This window comes from Hordeum vulgare, chromosome 4H (genome assembly GCF_904849725.1).
Source record: "Hordeum vulgare subsp. vulgare chromosome 4H, MorexV3_pseudomolecules_assembly, whole genome shotgun sequence".
NCBI lineage: Eukaryota > Viridiplantae > Streptophyta > Magnoliopsida > Poales > Poaceae > Hordeum > Hordeum vulgare.
Genome location: NC_058521.1, coordinates 430,773,569 through 430,801,048, shown reverse-complemented (window position 1 = coordinate 430,801,048; position 27,480 = coordinate 430,773,569). Strand labels below are relative to the sequence as shown.

The following is a 27,480-nucleotide window of genomic DNA, read 5'->3' as shown; positions in this document are numbered from 1 at the left end:
CTTCATTGAGGTTTGTGACATGCAAAAGAAAAGAGATGTGGATAATGACGTGATTAAGTTGAAACTTTTTCCTTTCTCGTTGTAAGATCGTGCAAAAACTTGGTTTTCTTCTTTGCCTAAAAATAGTATCGATTCTTGGGATAAGTGCAAAGATGCTTACATATCCAAGTATTTTCCGCCGGCTAAGATCATCTCCTTACGTAACGATATCATGAATTTCAAGCAACTTGATCATGAACCCGTTGCACAATCTTGGGAGAGGATGAAGCTTATGATTAGAAATTGTACCGCTCATGGCTTGAGTTTGTGGATGATTATACAAATCTTTTACGCTGGCTTGAATTTCACTTCTCGCAATATCTTGGACTCCGCCTTAGGTGGAACGTTCATGGAAATCACGTTAGGAGACGCTACAAAACTCCTAGACAATATCATGACCAACTACTCTCAGTGGCACACTGAAAGGTCGCCTGCTAGCAAAAAGGTGCACGCTATAGAAGAAACTAACTTGCTTAGTGCTAAGATGGACGAGTTGATGAATTTGGTTGCTAGTAGAAACGCTACCGTAGATCCTAATGACATGCCACTATCTTCTTTGATTGAGAGTAGCAACGCTAGTTTGGACGTGAATTTTGTTGGTAGGAACAATTTCTGCAACAACGATGCTTTTAGAGGAAACTATGTTCCTAGGCCTTTTCCTAGTAACTCCTATAACAATTGTTGCAATTCCTACAACAACACTTATGGAAATCACAACAAATTACCCTCTAATTTAGAGAGTAATATCAAAGAGTTCATTAACTCTCAAAAGATTTTCAATGCGTCCATAGAGGAAAAACTACTCAAAATTGACGATTTGGCTAAGAGCGTTGATAGGATGTCTTGTGATATTGATGCTTTGAAAGTTAGGTGCGCTCCTCCCAAGGTCAACTTGGATGAAACTTTGAAAGCTATGCGTGTCTCCATGAATGAGAGCAAATAAAGAACCGCCCAAATTCGCGCTAGGCATGAATGGTTTAAAAGGGTGCGTTCTAGTGATGCAAATCATGGAGATCTTAAAGTGCTTGGTGTGTCTCCTCTAGAATCTTTGTTTTTGCGTGTCAAACCTATTTATGGAGGGTCTGGATTTGAATCCACTTTGGTTGAAAAACTCCCCAATGATTCGAAGTCCACCTATCTTGATGATAAAGGTGTGGAGAGTGGAGTAGAAGAAGTCAAAATTTTGGGTAGTAATGAAACTCCCACTTTGGATTTCAAGGAATTCAATTATGATAATTGCTCCGTGTTTGAATGCATTTCTTTGATGCAATCCATTGCAAACTCTCCACATGCTTATAGCCAAAGCAAAGCCTTTACCGCGCATATCGTAGATGCTATGATGAAATCTCTTGAAGAGAAGCTCGAACTAGAAGTCTCTATACCTAGAAAACTTCGTGATGAGTGGGAGTTGGAGGGCTTCTTCATCATCATCATCGCCCCTCCAATGACTCGTGAGTAGTTCACTTCAGACCTACGGGTCCGTAGTTAGTAGCTAGATGGCTTCTTCTCTCTCTTGGATCTTCAATACAAAGTTCTCCATGATCTTCATGGAGATCTATCCGATGTAATCTTCTTTGGCTGTGTGTTTGTCGAGATCCGATAAATTGTGGATTTGTGATCAGATCAAATATGATATATATTTGAGTCTTGGTGATTTCTTATATGCATGATTTGATATCCTTGTAAGTCTCTCCGAGTCTTGGGTTTTGTTTGGCCAACTAGATCCATGATTCTTGCAATGGGAGAAGTGCTTGGTTTTGGGTTCTACATGTGGTGACCTTTCCCAGTGACAGTAGGGGCAGCAAGGCACACATTAAGTAGTTGCCATCAAGGGTAACAAGATGGGCTCTGTCGTTGATATGAGATTGTCCATCTACATCATGTCATCTTGCTTAAGGCGTTACTCTGTTCTTTTGGACTTAATACACTAGATGCATGTTGGATAGCGGTCGACGTGTGGAGTTATAGTAGTAGATGCAGACAGTATCGGCCTACTTGTTTTGGACGTGATGCCTATAGATATAATCATTGCCATAGATATCGTCATGACTTTGCTCGGTTCTATCAATTGCTCGACAGTATTTTGTTCACCCACCGTCTACTTACTTTCATGAGAGAAGCCACTAGTAAACACTACGGCCCCCGGGTCTATTCACATCCATCGTTTACACCTCCGCTTTTACTTTGTTTTGTTACTTTGTTGCTTTCAGTTCTCACTTGGCAAACAATCTATAAGGGATTTACAACCCCTTCATAGCGTTGGGAGCAAGCTTTTTGTGTTTGTGCAGGATCTTGTGATACTCCTCCACTGGATTGATACCTTGGTACTCAAACTGAGAGAAATACTTACCACCGCTGTGCTACATCACCCTTTCTGCTTAGAGGGAACACCAACACAAGGCTCCATAGTCGTAGCAGAAGGATTCCTGGTGCCGTCGACACGACTATTCCTGTAGCCGTTGCCGGGGAAGCACAGCTAACATCAGCGGTCAACGGGGCGAGAGAGAACCGGCTCATGCTTGACCGAGCAGCGGCGGCGGAGCTTCCACGGGAGGCCCCGACGGCCTAGGGACGGCGGGACGGTGGGATTAACAGGGTCGGCGAGCAGCACGGGGCGGAGGTTGGCTGGCCTGGATCTCGCCGGATCCGGCGGGCCAAGGCCACCTCCGGCCGGGCTCCTGCAGCGGCTGCCATGGGGAGCTGCGAGGCAGCGGGGCAGAGGAGAAGTCGCAGATGGCCGGTGGGCAAGCGAGGTGCGGCTAACGACGCGGGCATGACAGAGGGCGGTGCTACGGTGGCGCTCCGACAACCGGCCGGTGCTCGAGGAGCTCGGACAAGCATTGGCTGCTGCGGGCGGAATCGGCTACGGGCATGGCTCTGTAGCGCCGTACAACTAAGGGGGTGTATGTGTTGTGTTGGGACTGGCTCGTCGACCAGGGATTGAGATTTGAAAACAAAGCGGGGCAACTGGACTACGGGGTCAGAAGGGATGACTGCTCCACCTATACTAAGTAGATTAAAGGTACAGTACTAAAAGTAGCAGTTCATGAAAAATAGGCTATGCATCAGATATAGGAGCTAACTACAACAGTAGCAAAATACTAATGCAAGCAGTAGGAAGAAAGTCATAGGCGATATAGGAATGATCAAGGGGAGTTTGCTTGCCTTGTTGCCCTGCAGACAAAACGGTTCCTCGACCGGAGAGTAGTCGATCACCGGATCATCGTCGTTCTCGGGGTCTACCAGAAAGGAAATAACGATGGGGAAACATAATAAATAAGAGAGCAAGCAAACACACAACAAAGCATGACAAGGTATTACACCGAGCTAGGGTGACCTAACGCAGTAACATCCGTCATAGACGGATCGGGAAAATATCAGATGATATTTCCCGGGTCTCTCGCTTCTACCGGTCAGATGAAAAACGGTGAAAAAGTTCCACGTTTGCTATGCTAGAGACGCGTGGCAGACGAATAGACCGCGTATCCGGGTTCGTCTCGTTCTGCTGATCAACTTTCATGTTAAAAATATTTTGATCTGACTTACAGATTATTTTATATTAATTTTTAAAGTTTTATTCAATATTTAGGAATTAAAAACAGATTTAATTAAATTGATTAAAAGCAATTATGACACCAGCATGATGTCATGTTGACATCAGCAGTTGACTGGTCAACTGACCAGTGGGTCCCATGCGTCATAGACTTAGTTTTTAATTAAGGTTAAATATTAATTAATGAGATTAATTTAGTGAGGGGGACCCACGTGCCATACTCTAGTTATTCTAATTACTTAATTATCCATTTAATTAATTAAATAATATATCTATTTCTTTATTTAATAAAAACGTATTTTTATTTTTATATTTTATTCTTATTATCATTTTTTAACAGCGGGTGTCGGGCCTCCCTGTCAGTGGGCGTGGGGGTTTGGCCCCACCGGTAAGTAACATAGGCCACATACATATATAACACATATACACATTGTATTTTTTACATACATGCATATATACACAATACATACTCTCATACATACGCGATACATACATACGCAATACATACATGCATTATACATAATAGCAAAAATTGCCCGAACGTTGCAACGGGTAAAACAAATCCTTACATACATGGTGTTCTATTTGTATTGCATTTTTTCTATACGCCCACAATATCCATCTATTAACAACAAACGTGATCAATCCTAATCGTCCACGTCGTTTGTAGTAGAAACAGTGATCCATCTTCAATTTCGACACTATAGGCAATGTTTTGAATTTTGATTTGATTTTTTGTGGCAACATACATTTATGTGTCAATGCACTATTTTTTTTTGAATTTTTCTGAACATTTTAGAATGTGCAACGGGGATCCGGTGCACCAGATACATCCCCATATGTGTTTTTCATGTAGAATCATAAAAGGTATAGTTCTCCTTGGCCTGATCTAAAATATTCAGTGATTGAAAATACTTGAGATGGACTGATCCATATAATACCAAATTACATTTTATGTGCTTCCCGCCAAGTCATATGTGTGTACTTGCCCGATTTAAAAAATGAACAAAAAAGTGAGATATGCAGGACTCAAATCTGGATCTTAGGTGTATGTAGAAGTTTGGTACCCCAACCAATGCGCCACCCCCACATTCGTTGCAATTTAACGGATCGCTTATGAATAAACCAATCACACCAACCAGTGCGCCACTCCCACGTTCGTTGCAATTAACAGATCGCTTATTAATAAACCAATCACGGTGCAGCGCCTATTGGACATGTATAGGCTGCACGTTTCATAATATGCCGGCCAGAGCCTTTTCTATTTCCTTGAAAATGTCTATTGTGTAAAAAACTATGTATAGGCAGCATGCTCCATAATATGCCGGCCAGAGCCTTTTTTATTCTCTTGAAAATGTCTATTGTATAAAAAAAAGTGTTAACTACTTTGAAACGATTAACATGATTAACTATTTTTGTAATATATGAATATTTTAAAAAGTATTTAATCTGCCAAAAAAGTGTAGAGAAGTTAAACAAAGAATCCGGACCGAATTATTACACTGTGTGAAACATGTACTCGTTAAAAAAGGAAAAAAAAGTTGTAATATATGAATATTTTAAAAAGTATTTAATCTGCCAAAAAAGTGTAGAGAAGTTGAACAAAGAATTCGGATCGAATTATTACACTGTGTGAAACATGTACTCGTTAGAAAAGGAAAAAAGCATATAGAAAAGGAAAAAAAAGGGAAAAAGCATAGAAAAGTAAAAAAAGGAGTAAAGGGATTCGAACCTGGGTCTTCAGGTTAGAAGAGTAAGGCTCACTCCATCCCGCTAGTGTTCGACAGTTGATATAGAATGGCATAGGTCGCTATAAGGAATACGCGTCGCGCGGTGACTTAAGAAAAACCGAACCGTTTTTGACTTACGGGTGGCATGGTGGATAATTTATGCCAACTTCAGGGGTATTTTCGATGACGGACGACCAGAAACCCTATTTGCTTTATTATTATTAGGGAGAGATAGCAAGGCACGTACGGCAGCACAAAAGTTAAAGATGTTGCGTGGGTACTTGGTAGTACGTGGCGCACAACACATATGAAACGCCACGTGTAGCATTGCCTAGAAAAAAGGCCACATGTAGCATCGCAACCAAACACTTGGTCTGCATGTGCCCTTGTTTCCTTTGGTCAAAAAGATGACTCCACCTGGGAGCAAAGCAGACAGCCAGAGACCACCTGTTCGCCGTCTCCCCATGCATGGCGCCACGCGTGCTCCTCCCAAACGCCGCCAACGCATCCATCTCCGCCGCCCCCCACTCCCGTCGCCGCATTTACTCCCACCCGCCGCGGTTTTTGGCTACTTAACTACTTGGCGTCCGCAGTAACGCGTCCACGGAGCAGCCTGGAATGAGCTCTGCTTGATCCCCTTCGACTGGCCAGGGGGAATGGTGAAGGTCGCGACGGCGAGGGAGGCGCGGCTGTACGGGCCGGCACTGGCAGTGCGCCGGTGGGAGTACATCAACGTCGGCGCGTACATGTTCGGGACCCTGCTCCTGGCCGCGGGGCTCGCGGCGCTGTGCGCGTCCGAGGACGGTATTGGCCCCAGGGACACCGGGCTCGCCGTGGCCGGCGTGGCGCTGGCCGTGGTGGCGGTCGTGAACGCGCACGACCTGGGGGCGCACCTGTAGAAGTTAATCATGTTGTTTCTTTAGGACTAGGAAAGAAAGCCAAACCGAGTCCTAGTAGTATTAGGATTCCTAGTCCTAGTCTATTCCCATAGTCCCTTGTGGACGTGTATAAAAGACACCGTAGGGGTGTTGATTGTAACACCAGAAAAACAAAAAGCAATACAAAGCAAAGGCACGACACGAGCCTTTAGCCATCAAATCCATCGATCAGTTTTATTCGTGTCGCTAGTTACGCAAGTTCCGTCAAGTAGCCGGCCGAAGCAAGAATCGCGTAGGCACGCCTGTACAGCTGCATACGCATGTTTAAAAGCCAACAATTGGTATCTAGAGCCTCGACGATCTACGATCTACGATGACGGACAGCGACGTTGAGTCGGTCAAGTCCGGCAAGAATGGCGACAAGGTGAAGAAGGGCGTCAAGTCAGCAACCAGTGGTGGAGGAACGAGCGGCGCCAATGTCCAGCCGCATCTCAACATCCCCATCCAGTACCCGATGCTCACCGATGCCAACTATGGCGTGTGGGCGGTGAAGATGAAAATTATTCTCCGAACCCTTCGAGTGTGGCAGGCAATCACGGACGACGACGTCGATGACGAGTCCGACGAAGGTGCCATGGCCGCCATAGCCCAGTCCGTGCCGGATTCCGTACTAATGACATTGGCGGAGTTCGAGACGGCAAGAGAGGCGTGGAACGCACTCAAGGAGATGAGGATCGGAGAAGATCGCGTCACCAAGGCTCGGGCACAAGTGCTGAAGCGCCAATTTCACAAGTTGCAGATGGAGGAAACTGAATCGGTGAACGACTATGCCATGCGTCTTACTACTTTGGTGGGAGAGATCCGCGCACTTGGTGCAAAGCTCGATGAGACCGAGATTGTGGAGAAATTTTTCAGTTCGGTGACTGATAAATTCACGTACATCATCGGCACGCTCGAGCAGCTTTACAACATCGACGACATGACTATAACGGAGGCAATCGGACGCTTGCGGACATGGGAAGAGAATGCTCGTGGCTGTCGAAAAGGCAAAGGAGGAGGTAGTGACCAACTCATGTACTCGCGCGCAGATTGGGAGGCCCCAAGTAGCAAAGGAAGGCGTGATGGTGGCGAAGGCTCAAGAAACGTGAAGCGCGACGGACAAACCGGAAAAGGAAAAGGAAAAGGCAAGCCACAAGGTCGTGGTAAGGCGGACCAATCTAAAGGGCGGAAGCCACGGAACTTGGATTTATCCGAGGTTAAGTGCTATAACTGCAACGAGATGGGTCACTTTGCAAAGGATTATCTGAAGCCTAACAAGCGGGAGATCAAGGCAAATTTGGCAAAGCAGGAAGACGAAGGCCCAGGTCTTCTGATGGCCGAAGTTTGTGATCTCGCTAAAATGGTGGTTGTGAAACCAACCCGGAAGGTGCTACTTCATGAGAAGAATGTGACACCTAAGTTATCCGGGGATCACAATGGGTCGTGGTATCTCGACACGGGTGCCAGTAACCACATGACGGGATGCAAGGAGAAATTCCTCGAGCTAGAATACGATGTTGAAGGCTTGGTCAAGTTCAGTGATGGTTCAGCTGTGGAGATTTGCGGGCAAGGATCTGTCCTCTTCGAGGGTCTCTCAGGTGAACATCGCATACTCACCGGAGTGTACTACATCCCACGGCTTCGCAACAACTTTATCTCTATTGGAAAGCTTGACGAGAATGGATGCAAGGTGAATATCGAGAACGGAGTGATGACGATCTTCGACAACCTCCGAAACGTGCTAGCTCGTGTTAATCGCACACGGAATAGTCTCTATATCCTCAACCTTGATCAATCTCAACCGGAGTGTTGGCTCGCCAAGAGTGATGATGATTCATGGTTATGGCATGTTAGATTTGGACACGTTAACTTCTACGCCTCGAAAAAGATGTCAAAGATGGAGATGGTATCCGGGATGCCATTTATCGACCATGTTGATCGAGTATGTGATGAGTACTTGGTTGGAAAACAGCACCGCAGGCTGTTCCCTGCTCAGTCTACCTATCGTGCAAGTGATGCACTCGAGCTACTCCATGGTGATCTATGTGGCCCTATCACCCCAGTAACTCACGCGGGAAAGAAGTATTTCTTCCTCGTGGTAGACGACTACTCGAGATATATGTGGGTCGTTCTCCTACGATCTAAAGATGAGGCGCTTGAAGCGTTCAAGAAGCTGAAGGCTGCAACGGAGATGGAACACAAGTTGAAGGTTCGCCCTCTACGGACAGATCACGGCGGAGAATTTACGTTGAATGAGTTCAACGACTACTGCGAGAAGATTGGCATAAAGAGGTTCCTCACGGCACCTTACACGCCGCAGCAGAATGGGTTCGTTGAAAGGCGCAATCGAACCGTCGTTGACATGGCAAGGAGTTTACTCAAGAGCAAGAACCTGCCGAGGACTTTTTGGGGAGAAGCTGTCTCGACGGCGGTCTATCTTCTCAACCGGGCTCCAACGAAGGCGGTGATCGACAAGACTCCGTGTGAAGCAATTTACGGACGTAAGCCGAATGTGTCTCATCTACGGACGTTCGGGTGTGTGGCACATGTGAAGACGGCGGAGCCGCATCTCTCAAAGCTTGTCGATCGTAGCACCAAGATGGTGTTCATCGGATACGAGAGGAGTTCCTGCACCAAAGCATACCGCTTCTACGATCCACAAAACAAGCGTCTACGGATTTCACGCGACGTCATGTTTGAAGAAAACCAAGCGTGGAATTGGAGCGCCACAGCCGACAATGCTACAAACAGTAACATATTCATGGTTGAATTTCCAACTGATGATGATGCACGGGAGGATGTCCAAGTGGTTGATAAGACGCCCAACCAAGGTTACCACAATGGTAGTGATCATCATGGTGCCAACACCGACGACGACGTGCATAGGTCGCAAGAAGATAGCGACAACGAAGCGCACGGCACGGGTGGAGATCTCGACGACAACATCGACAAGGAGGCGCATAGTGACGATGACAATCAAGATGATGATCATGATCACGACGACTACGCCGACGACGCGGATGTCGATGACACGCCCGAGACTCAGCCATCTTCCTCAAGTGCATCAACATCGACACAATTTGTGTCACCTTCTTCGCAAGCCACAACGGATTTCTCAGGGCCTCGTCGCTACAAGACCCTCAAGAAAGTCTACAAGTACACAAAGCCAGTTACGCTCGAATACTCAATACTATGTCTTTTCGGAGTTGAGGAGCCGGCGAACTTCGTAGAGGCGAGAAAAAGTCCTAGCTGGACGCACGCCATGGATGAGGAGATGAAGGAAATTGAGAGCAATGGCACGTGGACTTTGGTAACCCGACCTCCAAACCAAAAGACGATAGGTTTGAAGTGGGTTTACAAGTTAAAGAAGGACACGGAGGGTGCCATTGTGAAGTACAAGGCAAGACTCGTTGCAAAGGGCTACGTTCAACGTCAAGGAGTTGACTATGATGAGGTGTTTGCACCGGTTGCTCGAATCGAGACGGTGAGAGTGCTCCTAGCTTTGGCAGCACAAGAGGATTGGAAGGTTCATCAGATGGATGTTAAATCCTCTTTCCTCAACGGCGATCTCACAGAAGAAGTGTACGTGGAACAACCCCTCGGCTACGAGAAGAAAGGCGAAAAAGGGAAAGTTTACAAGCTCAAGAAGGCACTTTACGGGTTGAAGCAAGCGCCAAGAGCTTGGAACTCAAAGTTAGACCAGAGTTTGGTCTCGCTCGGGTTCAAGAGATGTCCCCTCGAGCACGCAGTCTATACAAAGAACTCCAAAGGCTCAAACCTGCTAGTTGGAGTTTATGTCGACGATCTGATTATCACCGGAGATAGCGTACAAGAAATTGAATGTTTCAAGGCGCAAATGAAGAACAAGTTTAGCATGAGTGAGCTGGGATTACTCAGCTATTACTTGGGCATCAAAGTGAAGCAAAGCTCCGGAGAGATTTCCCTATGTCAATCGGCTTACGCGGTCAAGTTATTGGACAAGTGTGGCATGTCAGATTGCTACGCGACACAAGTTCCAATGGACCAACGTCACAAGTTGAGCAAGCGTAGCTCAAATCCGCCGGTGGACACCACAATGTATCGAAGCGTTGTGGGCAGCCTAAGATATTTGGTATATACCCGACCTGACTTGGCTTATTCAGTCGGGATCGTGAGTCGTTTCATGGAGAATCCGACAACCGAGCACATGAGCGCGGTCAATCAAATCTTGCGCTATGTGAAAGGCACCATTAATCTTGGTTACACGTACAGAAAGGGAAAAGAAGGATTGATCCTTCGTGGATATTCAGATAGTGACATGGAAGGTGATGTTGATGACCGAAAGAGCACAACGGGCATGGTTTTCTACCTTGGCCCGAATCTGATTAGCTGGAATTCTCAGAAGCAAAAGGTGGTGGCACTGTCTTCATACGAGGCAGAGTACATGTTGGAATTATGCCCTAGAGGCAATAATAAATATAGTTATTATTATAATTCCTGTATCAAGATAATCGTTTATTATCCATGCTATAATTGTATTGAATAAAGACTCATTTACATGTGTCGATACATAGACAAAACACCGTCCCTAGCAAGCCTCTAGTTGGCTAGCCAGTTGATCAAAGATAGTCAGTGTCTTCTGATTATGAACAAAGTGTTGTTGCTTGATAACTGGATCACGTCATTAGGAGAATCACGTGATGGACTAGACCCAAACTAATAGACGTAGCATGTTGATCGTGTCATTTTGTTGCTACTGTTTTCTGCGTGTCAAGTATTTATTCCTATGACCATGAGATCATATAACTCACTGACACCGGAGGAATGCTTTATGTGTATCAAACGTCGCAACGTAACTGGGTGACTATAAAGATGCTCTACAGGTATCTCCAAAGGTGTTAGTTGAGTTGGTATGGATCAAGACTGGGATTTGTCACTCCGTGTGACGGAGAGGTATCTCGGGGCCCACTCGGTAATACAACATCACACACAAGCCTTGCAAGCAATGTAACTTAGTGTAAGTTGCGGGATCTTGTATTAGGGAACGAGTAAAGAGACTTGCCGGTAAACGAGATTGAAATAGGTATACGGATACTGACGACCGAATCTCGGGCAAGTAACATACCGGAGGACAATGGGAATGACATACGGGATTATATGAATCCTTGGCACTGAGGTTCAAATGATAAGATCTTCGTAGAATATGTAGGATCCAATATGGACATCCAGGTCCCGCTATTGGATATTGACCGAGGAGTCTCTCGGATCATGTCTACATAGTTCTCGAACCCGCAGGGTCTGCACACTTAAGGTTCGACGTTGTTTTATGCGTATTTGAGTTATATGGTTGATTACCGAATGTTGTTCGGAGTCCCGGATGAGATCACGGACGTCACGAGGGTTTCCGGAATAGTCCGGAAACGAAGATTGATATATAGGATGACCTCATTTGATTACCGGAAGGTTTTCGGAGTTACCGAGAATGTACCGGGAATGACGAATGGGTTCCGGGAGTTCACCGGGGGGGCAACCCACCCCGGGGAAGCCCATAGGCCTTGAGGGTGGCACACCAGCCCTTAGTGGGCTGGTGGGACAGCCCAAAAGGGCTCTATGCGCCAAGAAGAAGAAAATCAAAAGGAAAGAAAAAAAAGGAGGAGGTGGGAAGGAAGGGGGACTCCCTCCCACCAAACCAAGTCCAACTCGGTTTGGGGGGGAAGTCCTCCCCCCTTGGAATCGGCCGACCCCCTTGGGGCTCCTTGAGCCCCAAGGCAAGGTCCCCTCCCTCCCACCTATATATACGGAGGTTTTAGGGCTGATTTGAGACGACTTTTCCACGGCAGCCCGACCACATACCTCCACGGTTTTTCCTCTAGATCGCGTTTCTGCGGAGCTCGGGCGGAGCCCTGCTGAGACAAAGTCATCACCAACCTCCGGAGCGCCATCACGCTGCCGGAGAACTCTTCTACCTCTCCGTCTCTCTTGCTGGATCAAGAAGGCCGAGATCATCGTCGAGCTGTACGTGTGCTGAACGCGGAGGTGCCGTCCGTTCGGTACTAGATCGTGGGACTGATCGCGGGATTGTTCGCGGGGCGGATCGAGGGACGTGAGGACGTTCCACTACATCAACCGCGTTCACTAACGCTTCTGCTGTACGATCTACAAGGGTACGTAGATCACTCATCCCCTCTCGTAGATGGACATCACCATGATAGGTCTTCGTGTGCGTAGGAAAATTTTTGTTTCCCATGCGACGTTCCCCAAAAGTGGTATCAGAGCTAGGTTCATGCGTAGATGTCTTCTCGAGTAGAACACAAAAGTTTTTGTGGGCGGTGATGTGCGTTTTGCTGCCCTCCTTAGTCTTTTCTTGATTCCGCGGTATTGTTGGATTGAAGCGGCTTGGACCGACATTACTCGTACGCTTACGAGAGACTGGTTTCATCGTTACGAGTAACTCCGTTGCTCAAAGATGACTGGCAAGTGTCGGTTTCTCCAACTTTACTTGAATCGGATTTGACCGAGGAGGTCCTTGGATGAGGTTAAATAGCAACTCATATATCTCCGTTGTGGTGTTTGCGTAAGTAAGATGCGATGCTACTAGATACCCATGGTCACCACGTAAAACATGCAACAACAAAATTAGAGGACGTCTAACTTGTTTTTGCAGGGTATGCTTGTGATGTGATATGGCCAATGATGTGATGTGATATATTGGATGTATGAGATGATCATGTTGTAATAGAAATATCGACTTGCACGTCGATGGTACGGCAACCGGCAGGAGCCATAGGGTTGTCTTTATACTAACGTGTGTGCTTGCAGATGCGTTTACTATTTTGCTAGGATGTAGCTTTAGTAGTAATAGCATGAGTAGCACGACAACCCCGAGGGCAACACGTTGATGGAGATCATGGTGTGGTGCCGGTGACAAGAAGATCGTGCCGGTGCTTTGGTGATGGACATCAAGAAGCACGTGATGATGGCCATATCATGTCACTTATGAATTGCATGTGATGTTAATCCTATTATGCACCTTATTTTTCTTAGAACGACGGTAGCATTATGAGGTGATCTCTCACTAAAATTTCAAGACGAAATTGTGTTCTCCCCGACTGTGCACCGTTGCTACAGTTCGTCGTTTCGAGACACCACGTGATGATCGGGTGTGATAGACTCAACGTTCACATACAACGGGTGCAAAACAGTTGCGCACGCGGAACACTCGGGTTAAGCTTGACGAGCCTAGCATGTGCAGACATGGCCTCGGAATACATGAGACCGAAAGGTCGATCATGAATCATATAGATGATATGATTAGCATAGGGATGCTTACAACTGAAACCATACTCAACTCACGTGATGATCGGACTTGAGCTAGTGTAAGTGGATCATGAACCACTCAAATGACTAGAGAGATGTACTTTTTGAGTGGGAGTTTAGCGGATAATTTGATTAAGTTAAACTCTAAATATCTTGAACATAGTCTAAGTCCACTTTGAATATATTTGTGTTGTAGATCATGGCTCACGCGACAGTCATCCTGAATTTTAATACGTTCCTAGAGAAAGCTAAGTTGAAAGATGATGGAAACAACTTTGTAGACTGGGCTCGTAATCTTAAGCTGATCTTACAATCTGGGAAGAAGGATTATGTCCTTAATGCTGCGTTAGGAGATGAACCACCCGCTACGGCTGATCAGGATGTTAAGAACGCTTGGTTAGCACGTAAGGAGGACTACTCAATAGTTCAATGTGCAGTCTTGTATGGCTTAGAACCGGGACTTCAACATCGCTTTGAGCGTCATGGAGCATTTGAGATGTTCCAGGAGTTGGAGTTTATCTTTCAGAAGAACGCCCGGAGCGAGAGGTATGAGACCTCCGATAAATTCTATGCTTGCAAGATGGAGGAAAACTCATCTGTCAGTGAACATGTGCTCAAAATGTCTGGGTACTCAAACCGTCTAGCTGAGCTGGGGATTGAACTCCCCCAAGAAGCTATCACTGACAGAATCCTTCAATCACTGCCGCCAAGCTATAAAGGCTTTGTGTTGAACTACAACATGCAAGGGATGAACAAGTCTCCCGGCGAGTTGTTTGCGATGCTGAAAGTCGCAGAGTCTGAACTCCGTAAAGAGCATCAAGTGTTGATGGTGAATAAGACCACTAGTTTCAAGAGAAGCGGCAAAGGCAAGAAGGGCAATTCGAATAAGAGCGGCAAGCCTGTTGCCAATCCGACGAAGAAACCCAAAGCTGGACCTAAGCCGGAAACGGAGTGTTTCTATTGGAAGGGTATGGGTCACTGGAAGCGCAATTGCCCCAAGTATCTGGCAGATAAGAAGGCGGGCAAAGAAAAATCAGGTATATTTGATATACATGTTATTGATGTGTACTTAACCGGCTCTCGTAGTAGTGCCTGGGTATTCGATACCGGTTCTGTTGCTCATATTTGCAACTCGAAACAGGAACTGCGGAATAGGCGAAGGCTGGCGAAAGATGAAGTGACGATGCGCGTAGGAAATGGTTCCAAGGTTGATGCAATCGCCGTCGGCACAGTGTCACTTCAGTTACCGTCAGGATTAGTGATGAACTTAAATCATTGTTATTTGGTGCTTGCGTTGAGCATGAACATTATATCTGGATCTTGTTTATTGCGAGACGGTTACTCTTTTAAGTCAGAGAATAATGGTTGTTCTATTTCTATGAGTAACATCTTTTATGGTCATGCACCGAATGTGAGAGGATTGTTCATATTGAATCTTGATAACGATACGCATATACATAACATTGAGACCAAAAGAGTTAGAGTTAACAATGATAGCGCCATATTTTTGTGGCACTGTCGCTTAGGTCATATTGGTGTAAAGCGCATGAAGAAACTCCATGCTGATGGACTTTTGGAGTCACTTGACTTTGATTCACTTGACACGTGCGAGCCATGCCTCATGGGCAAGATGACTAAGACTCCGTTCTCAGGAACAATGGAGCATGCAAGTGACTTGTTGGAAATCATACATACCGATGTGTGTGGTCCGATGAGCGTGGAGGCACGCGGCGAATATCGTTATTTTCTCACCTTCACTGACGATTTGAGTAGATATGGTTATGTCTACTTGATGAAGCACAAGTCTAAAACATTTGAAAAGTTCAAGCAATTTCAGAGTGAAGTGGAAAATCATCGTAACAAGAAGATCAAGTTCCTACGGTCTGATCGTGGGGGTGAATATATGAGTTTCGAGTTTGGTGCTCACTTAAGACAATGTGGAATTGTTTCACAGTTAACACCGCCTGGAACACCACAGCGTAATGGTGTGTCCGAACGTCGTAATCGTACTCTATTAGAGATGGTGCGATCTATGATGTCTCTTACTAGTTTGCCGTTATCATTTTGGGGCTATGCATTAGAAACAACTGCATTCACTTTAAATAGGGCACCATCAAAATCCGTTGAGACGACACCATACGAACTGTGGTATGGCAAAAGGCCAAAGTTGTCGTTTCTTAAAGTTTGGGGATGTGATGCTTATGTCAAAAAGCTTCAGCCTGAAAAGCTGGAACCCAAAGCGGAAAGGTGCGTCTTCATAGGTTACCCAAAAGAGACAGTTGGGTACACCTTCTATCTCAAATCCGAGGGCAAAGTGTTTGTTGCTAAAAACGGAGCTTTTCTCGAGAAGGAGTTTCTCTCGAGAGAATTGAGTGGGAGGAAGATAGAACTTGACGAGGTTGTCGAACCTCTCATCCCTCTGGATGGTGGCGCAGGGCAAGGGGAAACCTCTGTCATTGCGACGCCGGTTGAGGAGGAAGTTAATGATGATGATCATGAAACTCCAGTTCAAGTTTCTGTCGAACCACGCAGGTCGACGAGACCACGTGCTGCTCCAGAGTGGTACGGTAATCCCGTCTTATCAGTCATGTTGTTAGACAACAATGAACCTACAAATTATGAAGAAGCAATGGTGGGCCCAGATTCCAACAAATGGCTGGAAGCCATGAAATCCGAGATAGGATCCATGTATGAGAACAAAGTGTGGACTTTGGAGGTACTACCTGAGGGCCGCAAGGCTATTCAGAACAAATGGATCTTTAAGAGGAAGACGGACGCTAACGGCAATGTGACCGTTTATAAAGCTCGACTTGTGGCAAAGGGTTTTTCACAAGTTCAAGGAGTTGACTACAATGAGACCTTCTCACCCGTAGCGATGCTTAAGTCCGTCAGAATCATGTTAGCAATAGCTGCATTTTTTGATTATGAAATCTGGCAGATGGATGTCAAAACGGCGTTCCTTAATGGTTTCCTTAAGGAAGAGTTGTATATGATACAACCCGAAGGTTTTGTCGATCCTAAGAATGCTAACAAGGTGTGCAAACTCCAGCGATCCATTTATGGACTGGTGCAAGCATCTCGGAGTTGGAACAAACGCTTTGATGAGGTGATCAAAGCATTTGGGTTTATACAAGTGGTTGGAGAATCTTGTATTTACAAGAAAGTGAGTGGGAGCTCTGTGGCGTTTCTAATATTATATGTGGATGACATATTACTGATTGGAAACAACGTAGAGTTTTTAGAGAGCATAAAGGATTACTTGAATAAAAGTTTCTCTATGAAGGACCTAGGAGAAGCTACTTACATTCTAGGCATTAAGATCTATAGGGATAGATCAAAACGCCTGATAGGACTTTCACAAAGCACATACCTTGATAAAGTTTTGAAGAGGTTCAAAATGGAACAGTCCAAGAAAGGGTTCTTGCCAGTTCTACAAGGTACGAGATTGAGTAAGACTCAGTGCCCAGCAACTGATGAAGATAGAGAGCATATGCGCTCCGTCCCCTATGCTTCAGCCATAGGTTCTATCATGTATGCGATGCTGTGCACTAGACCAGATGTTAGCCTGGCCATAAGTATGGCAGGTAGGTTCCAGAGTAATCCAGGAGTGGATCACTGGACAGCGGTCAAGAATATCCTGAAGTACCTGAAAAGGACTAAGGAGATGTTTCTCGTGTATGGAGGTGACGAAGAGCTCGCCGTAAAAGGTTACGTCGATGCAAGCTTTGACACAGATCCGGACGACTCTAAGTCGCAAACCGGATACGTATTTATTCTTAATGGGGGTGCAGTAAACTGGTGCAGTTCCAAGCAAAGCGTCATAGCAGATTCTACATGTAAAGCAGAGTACATGGCTGCCTCGGAGGAGGCTAAGGAGGGTGTCTGGATGAAGCAGTTCATGACGGATCTTGGAGTGGTGCCAAGCGCACTGAATCCAATAACCTTGTTCTGTGACAGCATTGGTGCCATTGCCTTAGCAAAGGAACCACGGTTTCACAAGAAGACCAGACACATCAAACGACGCTTCAACCTCATCCGCGACTACGTCGAGGGAGAGGACGTGAATATATGCAAAGTGCACACGGTCTGAATGTAGCGGACCCGCTGACTAAACCTCTTCCACGGCCAAAGCATGATCAACACCAGAACTGTATGGGTGTTAGATTTATTACAATGTAATTCACATGGTGATGTGAGGGCTAGATTATTGACTCTAGTGCAAGTGGGAGACTGTTGGAATTATGCCCTAGAGGCAATAATAAATATAGTTATTATTATAATTCCTGTATCAAGATAATCGTTTATTATCCATGCTATAATTGTATTGAATAAAGATTCATTTACATGTGTGGATACATAGACAAAACACCGTCCCTAGCAAGCCTCTAGTTGGCTAGCTAGTTGATCAAAGATAGTCAGTGTCTTCTGATTATGAACAAAGTGTTGTTGCTTGATAACTGGATCACGTCATTAGGAGAATCACGTGATGGACTAGACCCAAACTAATAGACGTAGCATGTTGATCGTGTCATTTTGTTGCTACTGTTTTCTGCGTGTCAAGTATTTATTCCTATGACCATGAGATCATATAACTCACTGACACCGGAGGAATGCTTTGTGTGTATCAAACGTCGCAACGTAACTGGGTGACTATAAAGATGCTCTACAGGTATCTCCGAAGGTGTTAGTTGAGTTGGTATGGATCAAGACTGGGATTTATCACTCCGTGTGACGGAGAGGTATCTCGGGGCCCACTCGGTAATACAACATCACACACAAGCCTTGCAAGCAATGTAACTTAGTGTAAGTTGCGGGATCTTGTATTACGGAACGAGTAAATAGACTTGCCGGTAAACGAGATTGAAATAGGTATACGGATACTGACGATCGAATCTCGGGCAAGTAACATACCGAAGGACAAAGGGAATGACATACGGGATTATATGAATCCTTGGCACTGAGGTTCAAACGATAAGATCTTCGTAGAATATGTAGGATCCAATATGGACATCCAGGTCCCGCTATTGGATATTGACCGAGGAGTCTCTCGGATCATGTCTACATAGTTCTCGAACCCGCAGGGTCTGCACACTTAAGGTTCGACGTTGTTTTATGCGTATTTGAGTTATATGGTTGATTACCGAATGTTGTTCGAAGTCCCGGATGAGATCACGGACGTCACGAGGGTTTCCGGAATAGTCGGGAAACGAAGATTGATATATAGGATGACCTCATTTGATTACCGGAAGGTTTTTGGAGTTACCGGGAATGTACCGGGAATGACGAATGGGTTCCGGGAGTTCACCGGGGGGCAACCCACCCCGGGGAAGCCCATAGGCCTTGAGGGTGGCACACCAGCCCTTAGTTGGCTGGTGGGATAGCCCAAAAGGGCTCTATGCGCCAAGAAGAAGAAAATCAAAAGGAAAGAAAAAAAAAGGAGGAGGTGGGAAGGAAGGGGGACTCCCTCCCACCAAACCAAGTCCAACTCGGTTTGGGGGGGGGAGTACTCCCCCCTTGGACTCGGCCGACCCCCTTGGGGCTCCTTGAGCCCCAAGGCAAGGTCCCCTCCCTCCCACCTATATATACGGAGGTTTTAGGGCTGATTTGAGACGACTTTTCCACGGCAGCCCGACCACATACCTCCACGGTTTTTCCTCTAGATCGCGTTTCTGCGGAGCTCCAGCGGAGCCCTGTTGAGACAAGGTCATCACCAACCTCCGGAGCGCCGTCATGCTTCCGAAGAACTCTTCTACCTCTCCGTCTCTCTTGCTGGATCAAGAAGGCCGAGATCATCGTCGAGCTGTACGTGTGCTGAACGCGGAGGTGTCGTCCGTTCGGTACTAGATCGTGGGACTGATCGCGGGATTGTTCGCGGGGCGGATCGAGGGACGTGAGGACGTTCCACTACATCAACCGCGTTCACTAACGCTTCTGTTGTACGATCTACAAGGGTACGTAGATCACTCATCCCCTCTCGTAGATGGACATCACCATGATAGGTCTTCGTGCGCGTAGGAAAATTTTTGTTTCCCATGCGACGTTCCCCAACAGTACATAGCGGCAAGCACGGCGGCTTGTCAAGCAGTTTGGCTAAGAAGACTCCTAGCTATTCTTGCAAAGCGGGAGGTGCAGAAGGTGTCATTGAAGATTGATAACCAAGCTGCAATCTCATTGTGCAAAAATCCGGTTCATCACGAAAGGAACAAGCACATAGATACCCGGTTCCACCACATCCGGGAGTGCATTGAAGAAGGGTTGATCGAGGTTCAACATGTGAACACGAGAGACCAACTTGCCGATATTTTCACCAAGTCCCTCGGTCGACAGAAGTTCATCGAGATGAGGAGGAAAGTCGGAGTGCAAGAAGTGAAGTCAAGCAACAAGATTAAGGAGGTGAATGTAGAAGTTAATCATGTAGTTTCTTTAGGATTAGGAAAGAAAGCCAAACCGAGTCCTAGTAGTATTAGGATTCCTAGTCCTAGTCTATTTCCATAGTCCCTTGTGGACGTGTATAAAAGACACCCTAGGGATGTTGATTGTAACACCAGAAAAACGAAAAGCAATACAAAGCAAAGGCACGACACGAGCCTTTAGCCATCAAATCCATCGATCAGTTTTATTCGTGTCGCTAGTTACGCAAGTTCCGTCAAGTAGCCGGCCGAAGCAAGAATCGCGTAGGCACGCCTGTACAGCTGCATACGCACGTTCAAAAGCCAACAGCACCTTGCCGGCGTGGACTGTCACGTGGGCCTCGCCCGGTTCGACCCCCAGCTCGGCCTCATCGAGCTCCTCGCCCCCGCGCTCCACGCCGCCGGCTGCGTCCTCGCCATCGTCGGCCTCGCACTGCAGCTCTTCTCCAAGGTGAGTGAGTGTGCACCGTCGACAACCACAATCACCGATGAGCCCGGCGATCGCTTCAACTGACCGACTGCTGCATTTTCGTGTTGATGGTGGAGCAGGGCGACAGGTTAGAGAGGCGCGCGGCCGACGCCCTACTCTCCAGCGCGGTGCTCTGGATCCTGGGCTCGGTGCTCAGCTCGTGCCAAATGTACGAGCGCGCCGACGGCCGCGCGCAGCTGCTTCAGTCCAGCGTGCAGGTCCACGTCCTCCTCGGCAACCTGCTCTTCCTCGTCGCGGCCGTCCTCCACCGCCGCGGTGAGCCCACCCTGCCAGGCGAGAGCGAGAGGTGGATTACCCTGTGCGGGAGCGTGATGTGGGTGGCGGGTGCACTGTTCAACGTGCTCAAGGTGTTCGTGATGCACCAGAGCGACGCGCCGCGGCTGGAGAAGCTCCGCGGCGGCGCACAGGAGCGGCTCGCCCGGGACCGTGAGGGTCGCGTGCCGCTTGTCTGGAGGTCAGCGGCGCCGCCAACCGAGCTGCACTGACAGTCGTGGAGCCCAAGCCAGCCGGCCCGTTACTTTGTTCCACAATTGCTCGCACAATCAAGATGGTAATTAGGTGGCTGGTGCGCCGAGGTATACGGGGTGGCCGGCACTGGTGAAACTATGTTGGAGTATCTGATAGGTGTTAGCAGACTTATCCGTTGATTGTTCTCTTTGTTTTGTCCACGCCCGTCGATCTGGCGGGCTATGTCAAGGAGCAGGCTTTCGTCGGGTTCTCCGCGTCCACGCAGGGGAGCACGGAGATCCACGCTGTAGGGGCATAGTTTATGCCTAAGTAATTTTGGTGATTGATGACAGTACCATACAGGACTAACCGTGTGTGTCAAAGTTTCAGGTAAGACTCGTCAACGGCACAAGACGACATGTCTCCTCTCTTCTGGAACGGAAGCACGGCGCTCTCTACGATTCTCTTTATTTGAGTCATAGGAAAGCCGTACTATTAAGAGGGGATCCGTAGTGGAAAGGTTTGGGTGGAATCTATCTTTACACACGCACACTTCACATTCTCCCTTTCCTTATCTTTTGGAGCGGCCCTCGCCTATTCGTCTCGTTTATCTCTACAAAATGGTCCCCAGCGGTAGTACCGCTGGACTGCCAGCGGTAGTACCGCTGCAGCCAGCAGTAGTACCGCCCCTGGCAGCGGTAGTACCGCTCCAGGTGTTTTGTTCCACCTACCTAGCGGTAGTTTGTGGACGGACCCTTTTGCGAATACTTTCCCGGCGGTAGTAGTGCTTGTGCACTACCAAGGGGCCGACGGTAGTACCGCTGGTGTCAGCGGTAGTACCGCTGGAGGCCCAGCGGTAGTACCGCTGCAGCCAGCGGTAGTACCGCTCCGGCCCAGCGGTAGTACCGCTGGTACTCGGACAGAGAGTGGGAAAACGGTCTGATTTTCCCCCCCACTATATAAAGGGTTCTTCTAGCTGAGGAACCCCATCTTTGACCTCTCTAAGCTCCATTGTTGCTCCACAAGCTCTAAAGTGCCCGATCTCTCTCCCTAGCCAATCAAACTTGTTGATTCTTTAGGGATTGGTTGAGAAGGCCTAGATCCACACTTCCACCAAGAGAAAAGTTGATTCCCCCACCAATCCCTTGCGGATCTTGTTACTCTTGGGTGTTTGAGCATCCTAGACGGTTGAGGTCACCTCGAAGCCATATTCCATTGTGGTGAAGCTTCGTGGTTTAGTTGGGAGCCTCCAAGCTTTGTGTGGAGTTGCCCCAACCTTGTTTGTAAAGGTTTGGTCGCCGCCTTCAAGGGCACCTATAGTGGAATCACGGTACCTTGCATCGTGCGAGGGCGTGAGGAGAATACGGTGGCCTTAGTGGCTTTTTGGGGAGCATTGTGCCTCCACACCGCTCCAACGGAGACGTACTTCCTGTCAAAGGGAAGGAACTTCGGTAACACATCCTCGTCTCCATCGGTTCCACTTGTGGTTATCTCTAACCTTTACTTTGTATTTGCTTATGCTTGTGACTATATCTTACTTGTCTTAATAGCTCTAGTTGTTAGCTTCTATAGGGTTCACCTCTTTGTCATATTATTTGTGAACCCGTATAGTGTTTACCTTAACTTGTTAAGATTAATTAAAAAGTGGTCGTTGTCTATTCACCCCCCCCTCTAGCCAACCATATCGATCCTTTCAATTGGTATCAGAGCCACGTCTCTTTATTAAGGGTTTAACCACCCGAAGAGTATGGAAGGCGGAGAGGAAGTTAACCGCGGGCAACCCGAGGACATGGACTTGACTTCGGTCACAAGGGACGACTTGAATATGGCTATGGCCGCCCTCAAGACGTCCTTGACGAGCGAAGTCAAAACCATGCTTAAAGAATTAATTGATGGTCTTAAAAGTTCACCCGAACCGGCTTTAGTGGTTAAACCCACCATTTCCGATTCGGAGGCCAACTCCTCTAAGGAAGCGGCTAAAGGTATGCAACCTGCTTCACCTCACGAAAAGGATGGGACTGGAACATATGCTTCGGTTCCAACTCCCATGACATATGGAGGACCCGTTCTCGCACCTCGTCTTAATCCTGTTGGTCCTCCTCCTAAACTTGTGAAAGGTGACTTTGCTAACTGGGTATTTTCTATTAAGTCTCATTTGAATCACAGCTCAACAAACTTGTGGAGAATTATCGAGCAAGGATATTATCCCCATGACCCAAGCAACCTCACTCCAAGAGAAGATGTAGACAATCAATATAATCACTCTGCATTGTTTATTCTCCAGTCTGCTGTACCACCTGAAGATCTTCCCCACTTGCGTCCCTTCACATTGGCCAAGGATTGTTGGGAGCATATTGTGGTACTGTACAAGGGAAGCTCAAGTATTCAACGATCCAACTATGAAGTGATACTTGATAAGGCCGATGAGTTTGTGATGAAGGAAGACGAGGACCCTCGTGATCTCTATCGGAGGGTGACTGCTATAGCTGTGGCACTAAAGGATCATGGGAATAAGGATGTGGATGATACATGGGTCAAGCGCAAGTTTCTCAAAGCCATCATGCCTTTCAATAAAGCCATGTCGTCTGTCATTCGTCAGCGGCTAGACTTCCACTCCTTGTCTTCCAGTGAAGTGTTGGATGAGTTCATTGCAATGTCAATCATGAACTAAACAGCCGACAATGCACTTTCTCGTGTCCGATCAAAAACCACTTCACCCAACCTTGCGTTGAAAGCAAGAGCAATGCTTGAAGAAGAAGAAGAGGAAGAAGAGGAGAGCTGCCCTGAAGACACAAGGTATGCTTATCATGAGCACATGGCTCTTGCATCAAGGCAATTCTGGGGAAATAAAAGGAACTCAAGACCCACCTTCAACAAGAACAACTCGAGTGGATTCAAACCCAAACAACGAGTGAGGACATGTTATAACTGTGGCAACGTGAGTCACTTCGTGGCAGAATGTCCCTATGAGAAGAGGGAAGACAACGGAGGCAAGCTAATTCGCAAAGACAAAACCAAATCATTTCCAATCAAGAACAACTTTGTGAAGAAACCTCACCCAAAAGGGATGGTGGCCCTGGAGGAGTACCCTTCTGATGATGATGGCGATGATGATGATACAGTGGCAACGGCAACTGTTGCTATCGCCACTACCTCTTCCCAGAAGGTGTCTCTCTTCAACGCCCCCAACGAGAACCGCATCACCAAGTGCCTCATGGCAAAAGGTACCAATCAGGTAACTCCCATCATTAAGACCAACATTGCTTCTGCTCCTTCATTGTTAAATTGTGTAGAAGGTAGTGATGTTGGAGAGCTGAATGAGCATGATCTTGATAAGTTTCTATGCACTATTAAGGGAGAACCCAAGAAGCACTTTGTTGCTCTCTTGGAACAACTGGGTGAGGCCACTGACCTCATTGATTCTCATGAGGAGACTATCTCCGAGCTACAGGGACATAGCTGTGACTATGCTGATGAAATTGCCGAATTATCTAGTGCTCTAGAAGAAGAGTGCACTCTTCGTTTGGCTCTTGAGGAGTCATATAACGATGACTGCGCTAAAATGCAAAAGAAACTAGATCATGATGTTGTTCTTACTCGCATGCTTAAATCTGAAAAGTATGCTCTTGAAGTTGGCCGTGACAGACTCAAAGAAGAGTTTGACATACTTGACAAGGCCCACAAAGCCTTGAAAGGTGTTCATTTCTCTCTGAAAGAGTCTCATGATCAACTCCAAGCAAAGCTTACCAAGGAGATCTCTACTTGTCCTCCCTTTATGTTAATTGATAATACTTGTGCAACTAACCCTTGTTGTGAGCATGTTCATCTTATGGAGGAAAATGCCAAGTTAAAGGAGAAACTTGAGAAGGGCCTTGTGGCATGCAGACAAGGTGAGAAGAGTCTGAACGATCTCTTGAGCACTCAAAAGTGTGTTGTAGGAAAGGAAGGACTTGGACATACCTCCAAGTCAAAAGGTAAAAGGAAGAACAAGAACAAACAATATCTCACCCTCATGGACATCTTTGTCAAAGAGGGTGAGGGGACTCAGAAGGTGAACAGGAACAAGGTGGACTATGGGAACCCCAAGAAGGGCAAAACTGCTCCTACTAACACAGCCGGCAAACTCAATTCTTCTTATGTTTTATGTTGTGCTAGTGATGGGCATGTTTATGCCAGATTTGTTGGTTCCTACGATGAAGATATTGAATGGGCTATCTGGGTTCCTAAGACCCTTGTCTCTAACATGAAAGGACCCATTAAAAAATGGGTACCTAAAACCAAGCCTTGATCTTTTGCAGGAGTTTGCTTCCGGTGGGGTGTCATGGTTGCTCGATAGTGGAGCAACAAATCATATGACCGGAAGCAAGGACTTAGTGGTGGATGTGCATCCTTCTCCATCTATGCCCACCCATGTCCAATTCGCCGATGCATCCTCGTCAAAGGTATTGGGATTTGGTAAGGTGGTCGTCTCTCAAGATTTATCTATTGAGAAGGTCATGCTTGTTGAGTCACTTGCCTACAATTTACTTTCAGTTCGTCAACTTGCAATCATGGGTTTTTCCACTTTCTTTAATATTGACACTGTGGTCCTCCTAAGGAGCAAGACTCTTAAAGTAGCCTATGTTGGACATGTCGAAAATGGTCTCTATGTGGTGAACTTCTCAAGGCGACCCACTAAGACTGCGACATGTTTAATGGCTAAAGTTGACGTGGGCTGGCTTTGGCATCGCCGTTTAGCTCATGTCAATATGAGATCTTTGCAAAGTCTCCTGACAGGAGACCATGTTCGTGGACTAACAAATGTGAGCTTTGCTAAAGATCGTGTTTGCAGTGCTTGCATTGAAGGAAAGATTCATGAAACTGCTCATCGTCCAACGACTCTTATCTACACTAAGAGGCCACTGGAACTCCTCCATATGGATCTGTTTGGTCCTCCAACATTTGATAGTCTTGGAGGCAGAAAATATTGCTTAGTGATTGTTGACGACTACTCAAGATATACCTGGGTATATTTCTTCAAAAGGAAGAGTGGAACTCAACAAACAGTCATCAACTTTGCTAATGAAGCGCAACGTCAACATGAAGCAAAGATCTTGATGATTAGGAGTGACAATGGCACCGAGTTCAAGAACTACACCCTAGATGAGTTTCTAGGTGATGAGGGAATAAAGCACCAATATTCTGCACCATATACCCCTCAGCAAAACGGCGTGGCAGAAAGGAAGAACCGGACCTTGATAGACGCTGCATGAACAATGATGGCAGAATTCAAATCTCCATACAACTTCTGGGCAGAGGCCATCAACACAGCATGTCATGCGTCCAATCGGCTCTACATCCGCAAAGGCTTGAACAAGACTCCGTATGAGATTCTAACCGGAAACAAGCCCAATCTCAAGTACTTCCGGGTATTCGGTTGTAAGTGTTTCGTTCTTAAAAAGGGAGCTCGGTTAGCTAAATTTGATTCTAGGGCACATGAGGGTATCTTTGTTGGTTATGCTACAAACTCTCATGCTTACCGTGTCCTCACCAAGTCCACCGGACTAATTGAGGAGACGTGTAACGTAGAGTTTGACGAAAATAATGGCTCCCAAGTGGAGCAAAGTGGTCTTTGTGATATAGGTGATGAAATTCCTCCCGAAGCCATAAGAAGAATGGGGATTGGTCAAATACTCCCCATTGAGGAACCCCTTGTGGCCAAAGGAGAAGGACAATGCTCTACTCAAGTGGAGCCATCACCCCCAGAAGCCCCACACGCTTCCGATGAACAAAGAGAAGACTCTCAACAAGTTGATCAAGCTCACGGTCAAGATCAATTGCCTAACAATGGTGATATGCCCCATGATACTCAAGCACTACTACAAGACCCTGAACCAGCACAAGATCAAGATCAAGAGCAACCACTAATACAAGATCAAACTAGTGAACCTGCTCAAGTCGAAGGACAAGATGATCAGGAGACTGTCTCACAATTCCCGTCTGAAGCTCCAACAACCGGCTCAAGACGCAAGGGCAAACAAAAGATACAAGTCGATGCTCCCCCGTTATCTAATGAAGAACTCTTGGAGCGTCGAGCAGCCAAGAATGCGAACAAGCTGAAAGCCAAGTCACATCTTATGAAGAATGTTCTTGGTAGTTTAAAAAGGGGAGTATCTACCCGTCAACAGCTTTGGAATTATTGTGAGCATCACGCGTTTGTCTCGTATTGTGAACCTCAACAGGTACAGGAAGCGCTCGATGATGAGGATTGGCTTATGGCCATGCACGAAGAACTTAACAACTTCGAGCGCAACCAAGTCTGGGATTTAGTGCCTCGACCAACGAAGGAACATAATGTCATTGGGACCAAATGGATATTTAAGAACAAGCAAGATGCAAATGGAATTGTGATTCGAAACAGGCAAGATTGGTGGCTCAAGGCTACTCCCAAGTCGAGGGTATCGACTACGGTGAAACCTTTGCCCCTGTTGCTCGTCTAGAATCTATTCCCATGTTACTTGCTTTTGCTTCTCATCATAACTTCAAATTACAGCAAATGGATGTGAAAAGTGCATTTCTTAATGGTCCTTTAAATGAGTTGGTATATGTCAAACAACCC

General features: G+C 46.6%; 1 protein-coding gene across 1 annotated transcript; it reads left to right on the top strand.

The window, feature by feature from the left end:
• Positions 1–5,978: 5,978 nt before the first annotated feature.
• LOC123450585 lies at positions 5,979–20,920 on the top strand. Its single transcript, XM_045127757.1, has 3 exons — positions 5,979–6,217; positions 20,249–20,396; positions 20,495–20,920. The coding sequence occupies exons 1-3, from the start codon at positions 5,979–5,981 to the stop codon at positions 20,918–20,920; spliced, it is 813 nt and encodes a 270-aa protein (XP_044983692.1).
• The last annotated feature ends 6,560 nt before the right edge of the window (positions 20,921–27,480 follow it).

Coding starts and splice junctions, on each gene's coding strand:
- LOC123450585 (XM_045127757.1), top strand. CDS start 5,979: ATGGTGAAGGTCGCGACGGCGAGGGAGGCGCGGCTGTACGGGCCGGCA. Junction 6,218..20,248: donor CACGACCTGGGGGCGCACCT/GTAGAAGTTAAT, acceptor CACGTTCAAAAG/CCAACAGCACCTTGCCGGCG. Junction 20,397..20,494: donor CACTGCAGCTCTTCTCCAAG/GTGAGTGAGTGT, acceptor ATGGTGGAGCAG/GGCGACAGGTTAGAGAGGCG.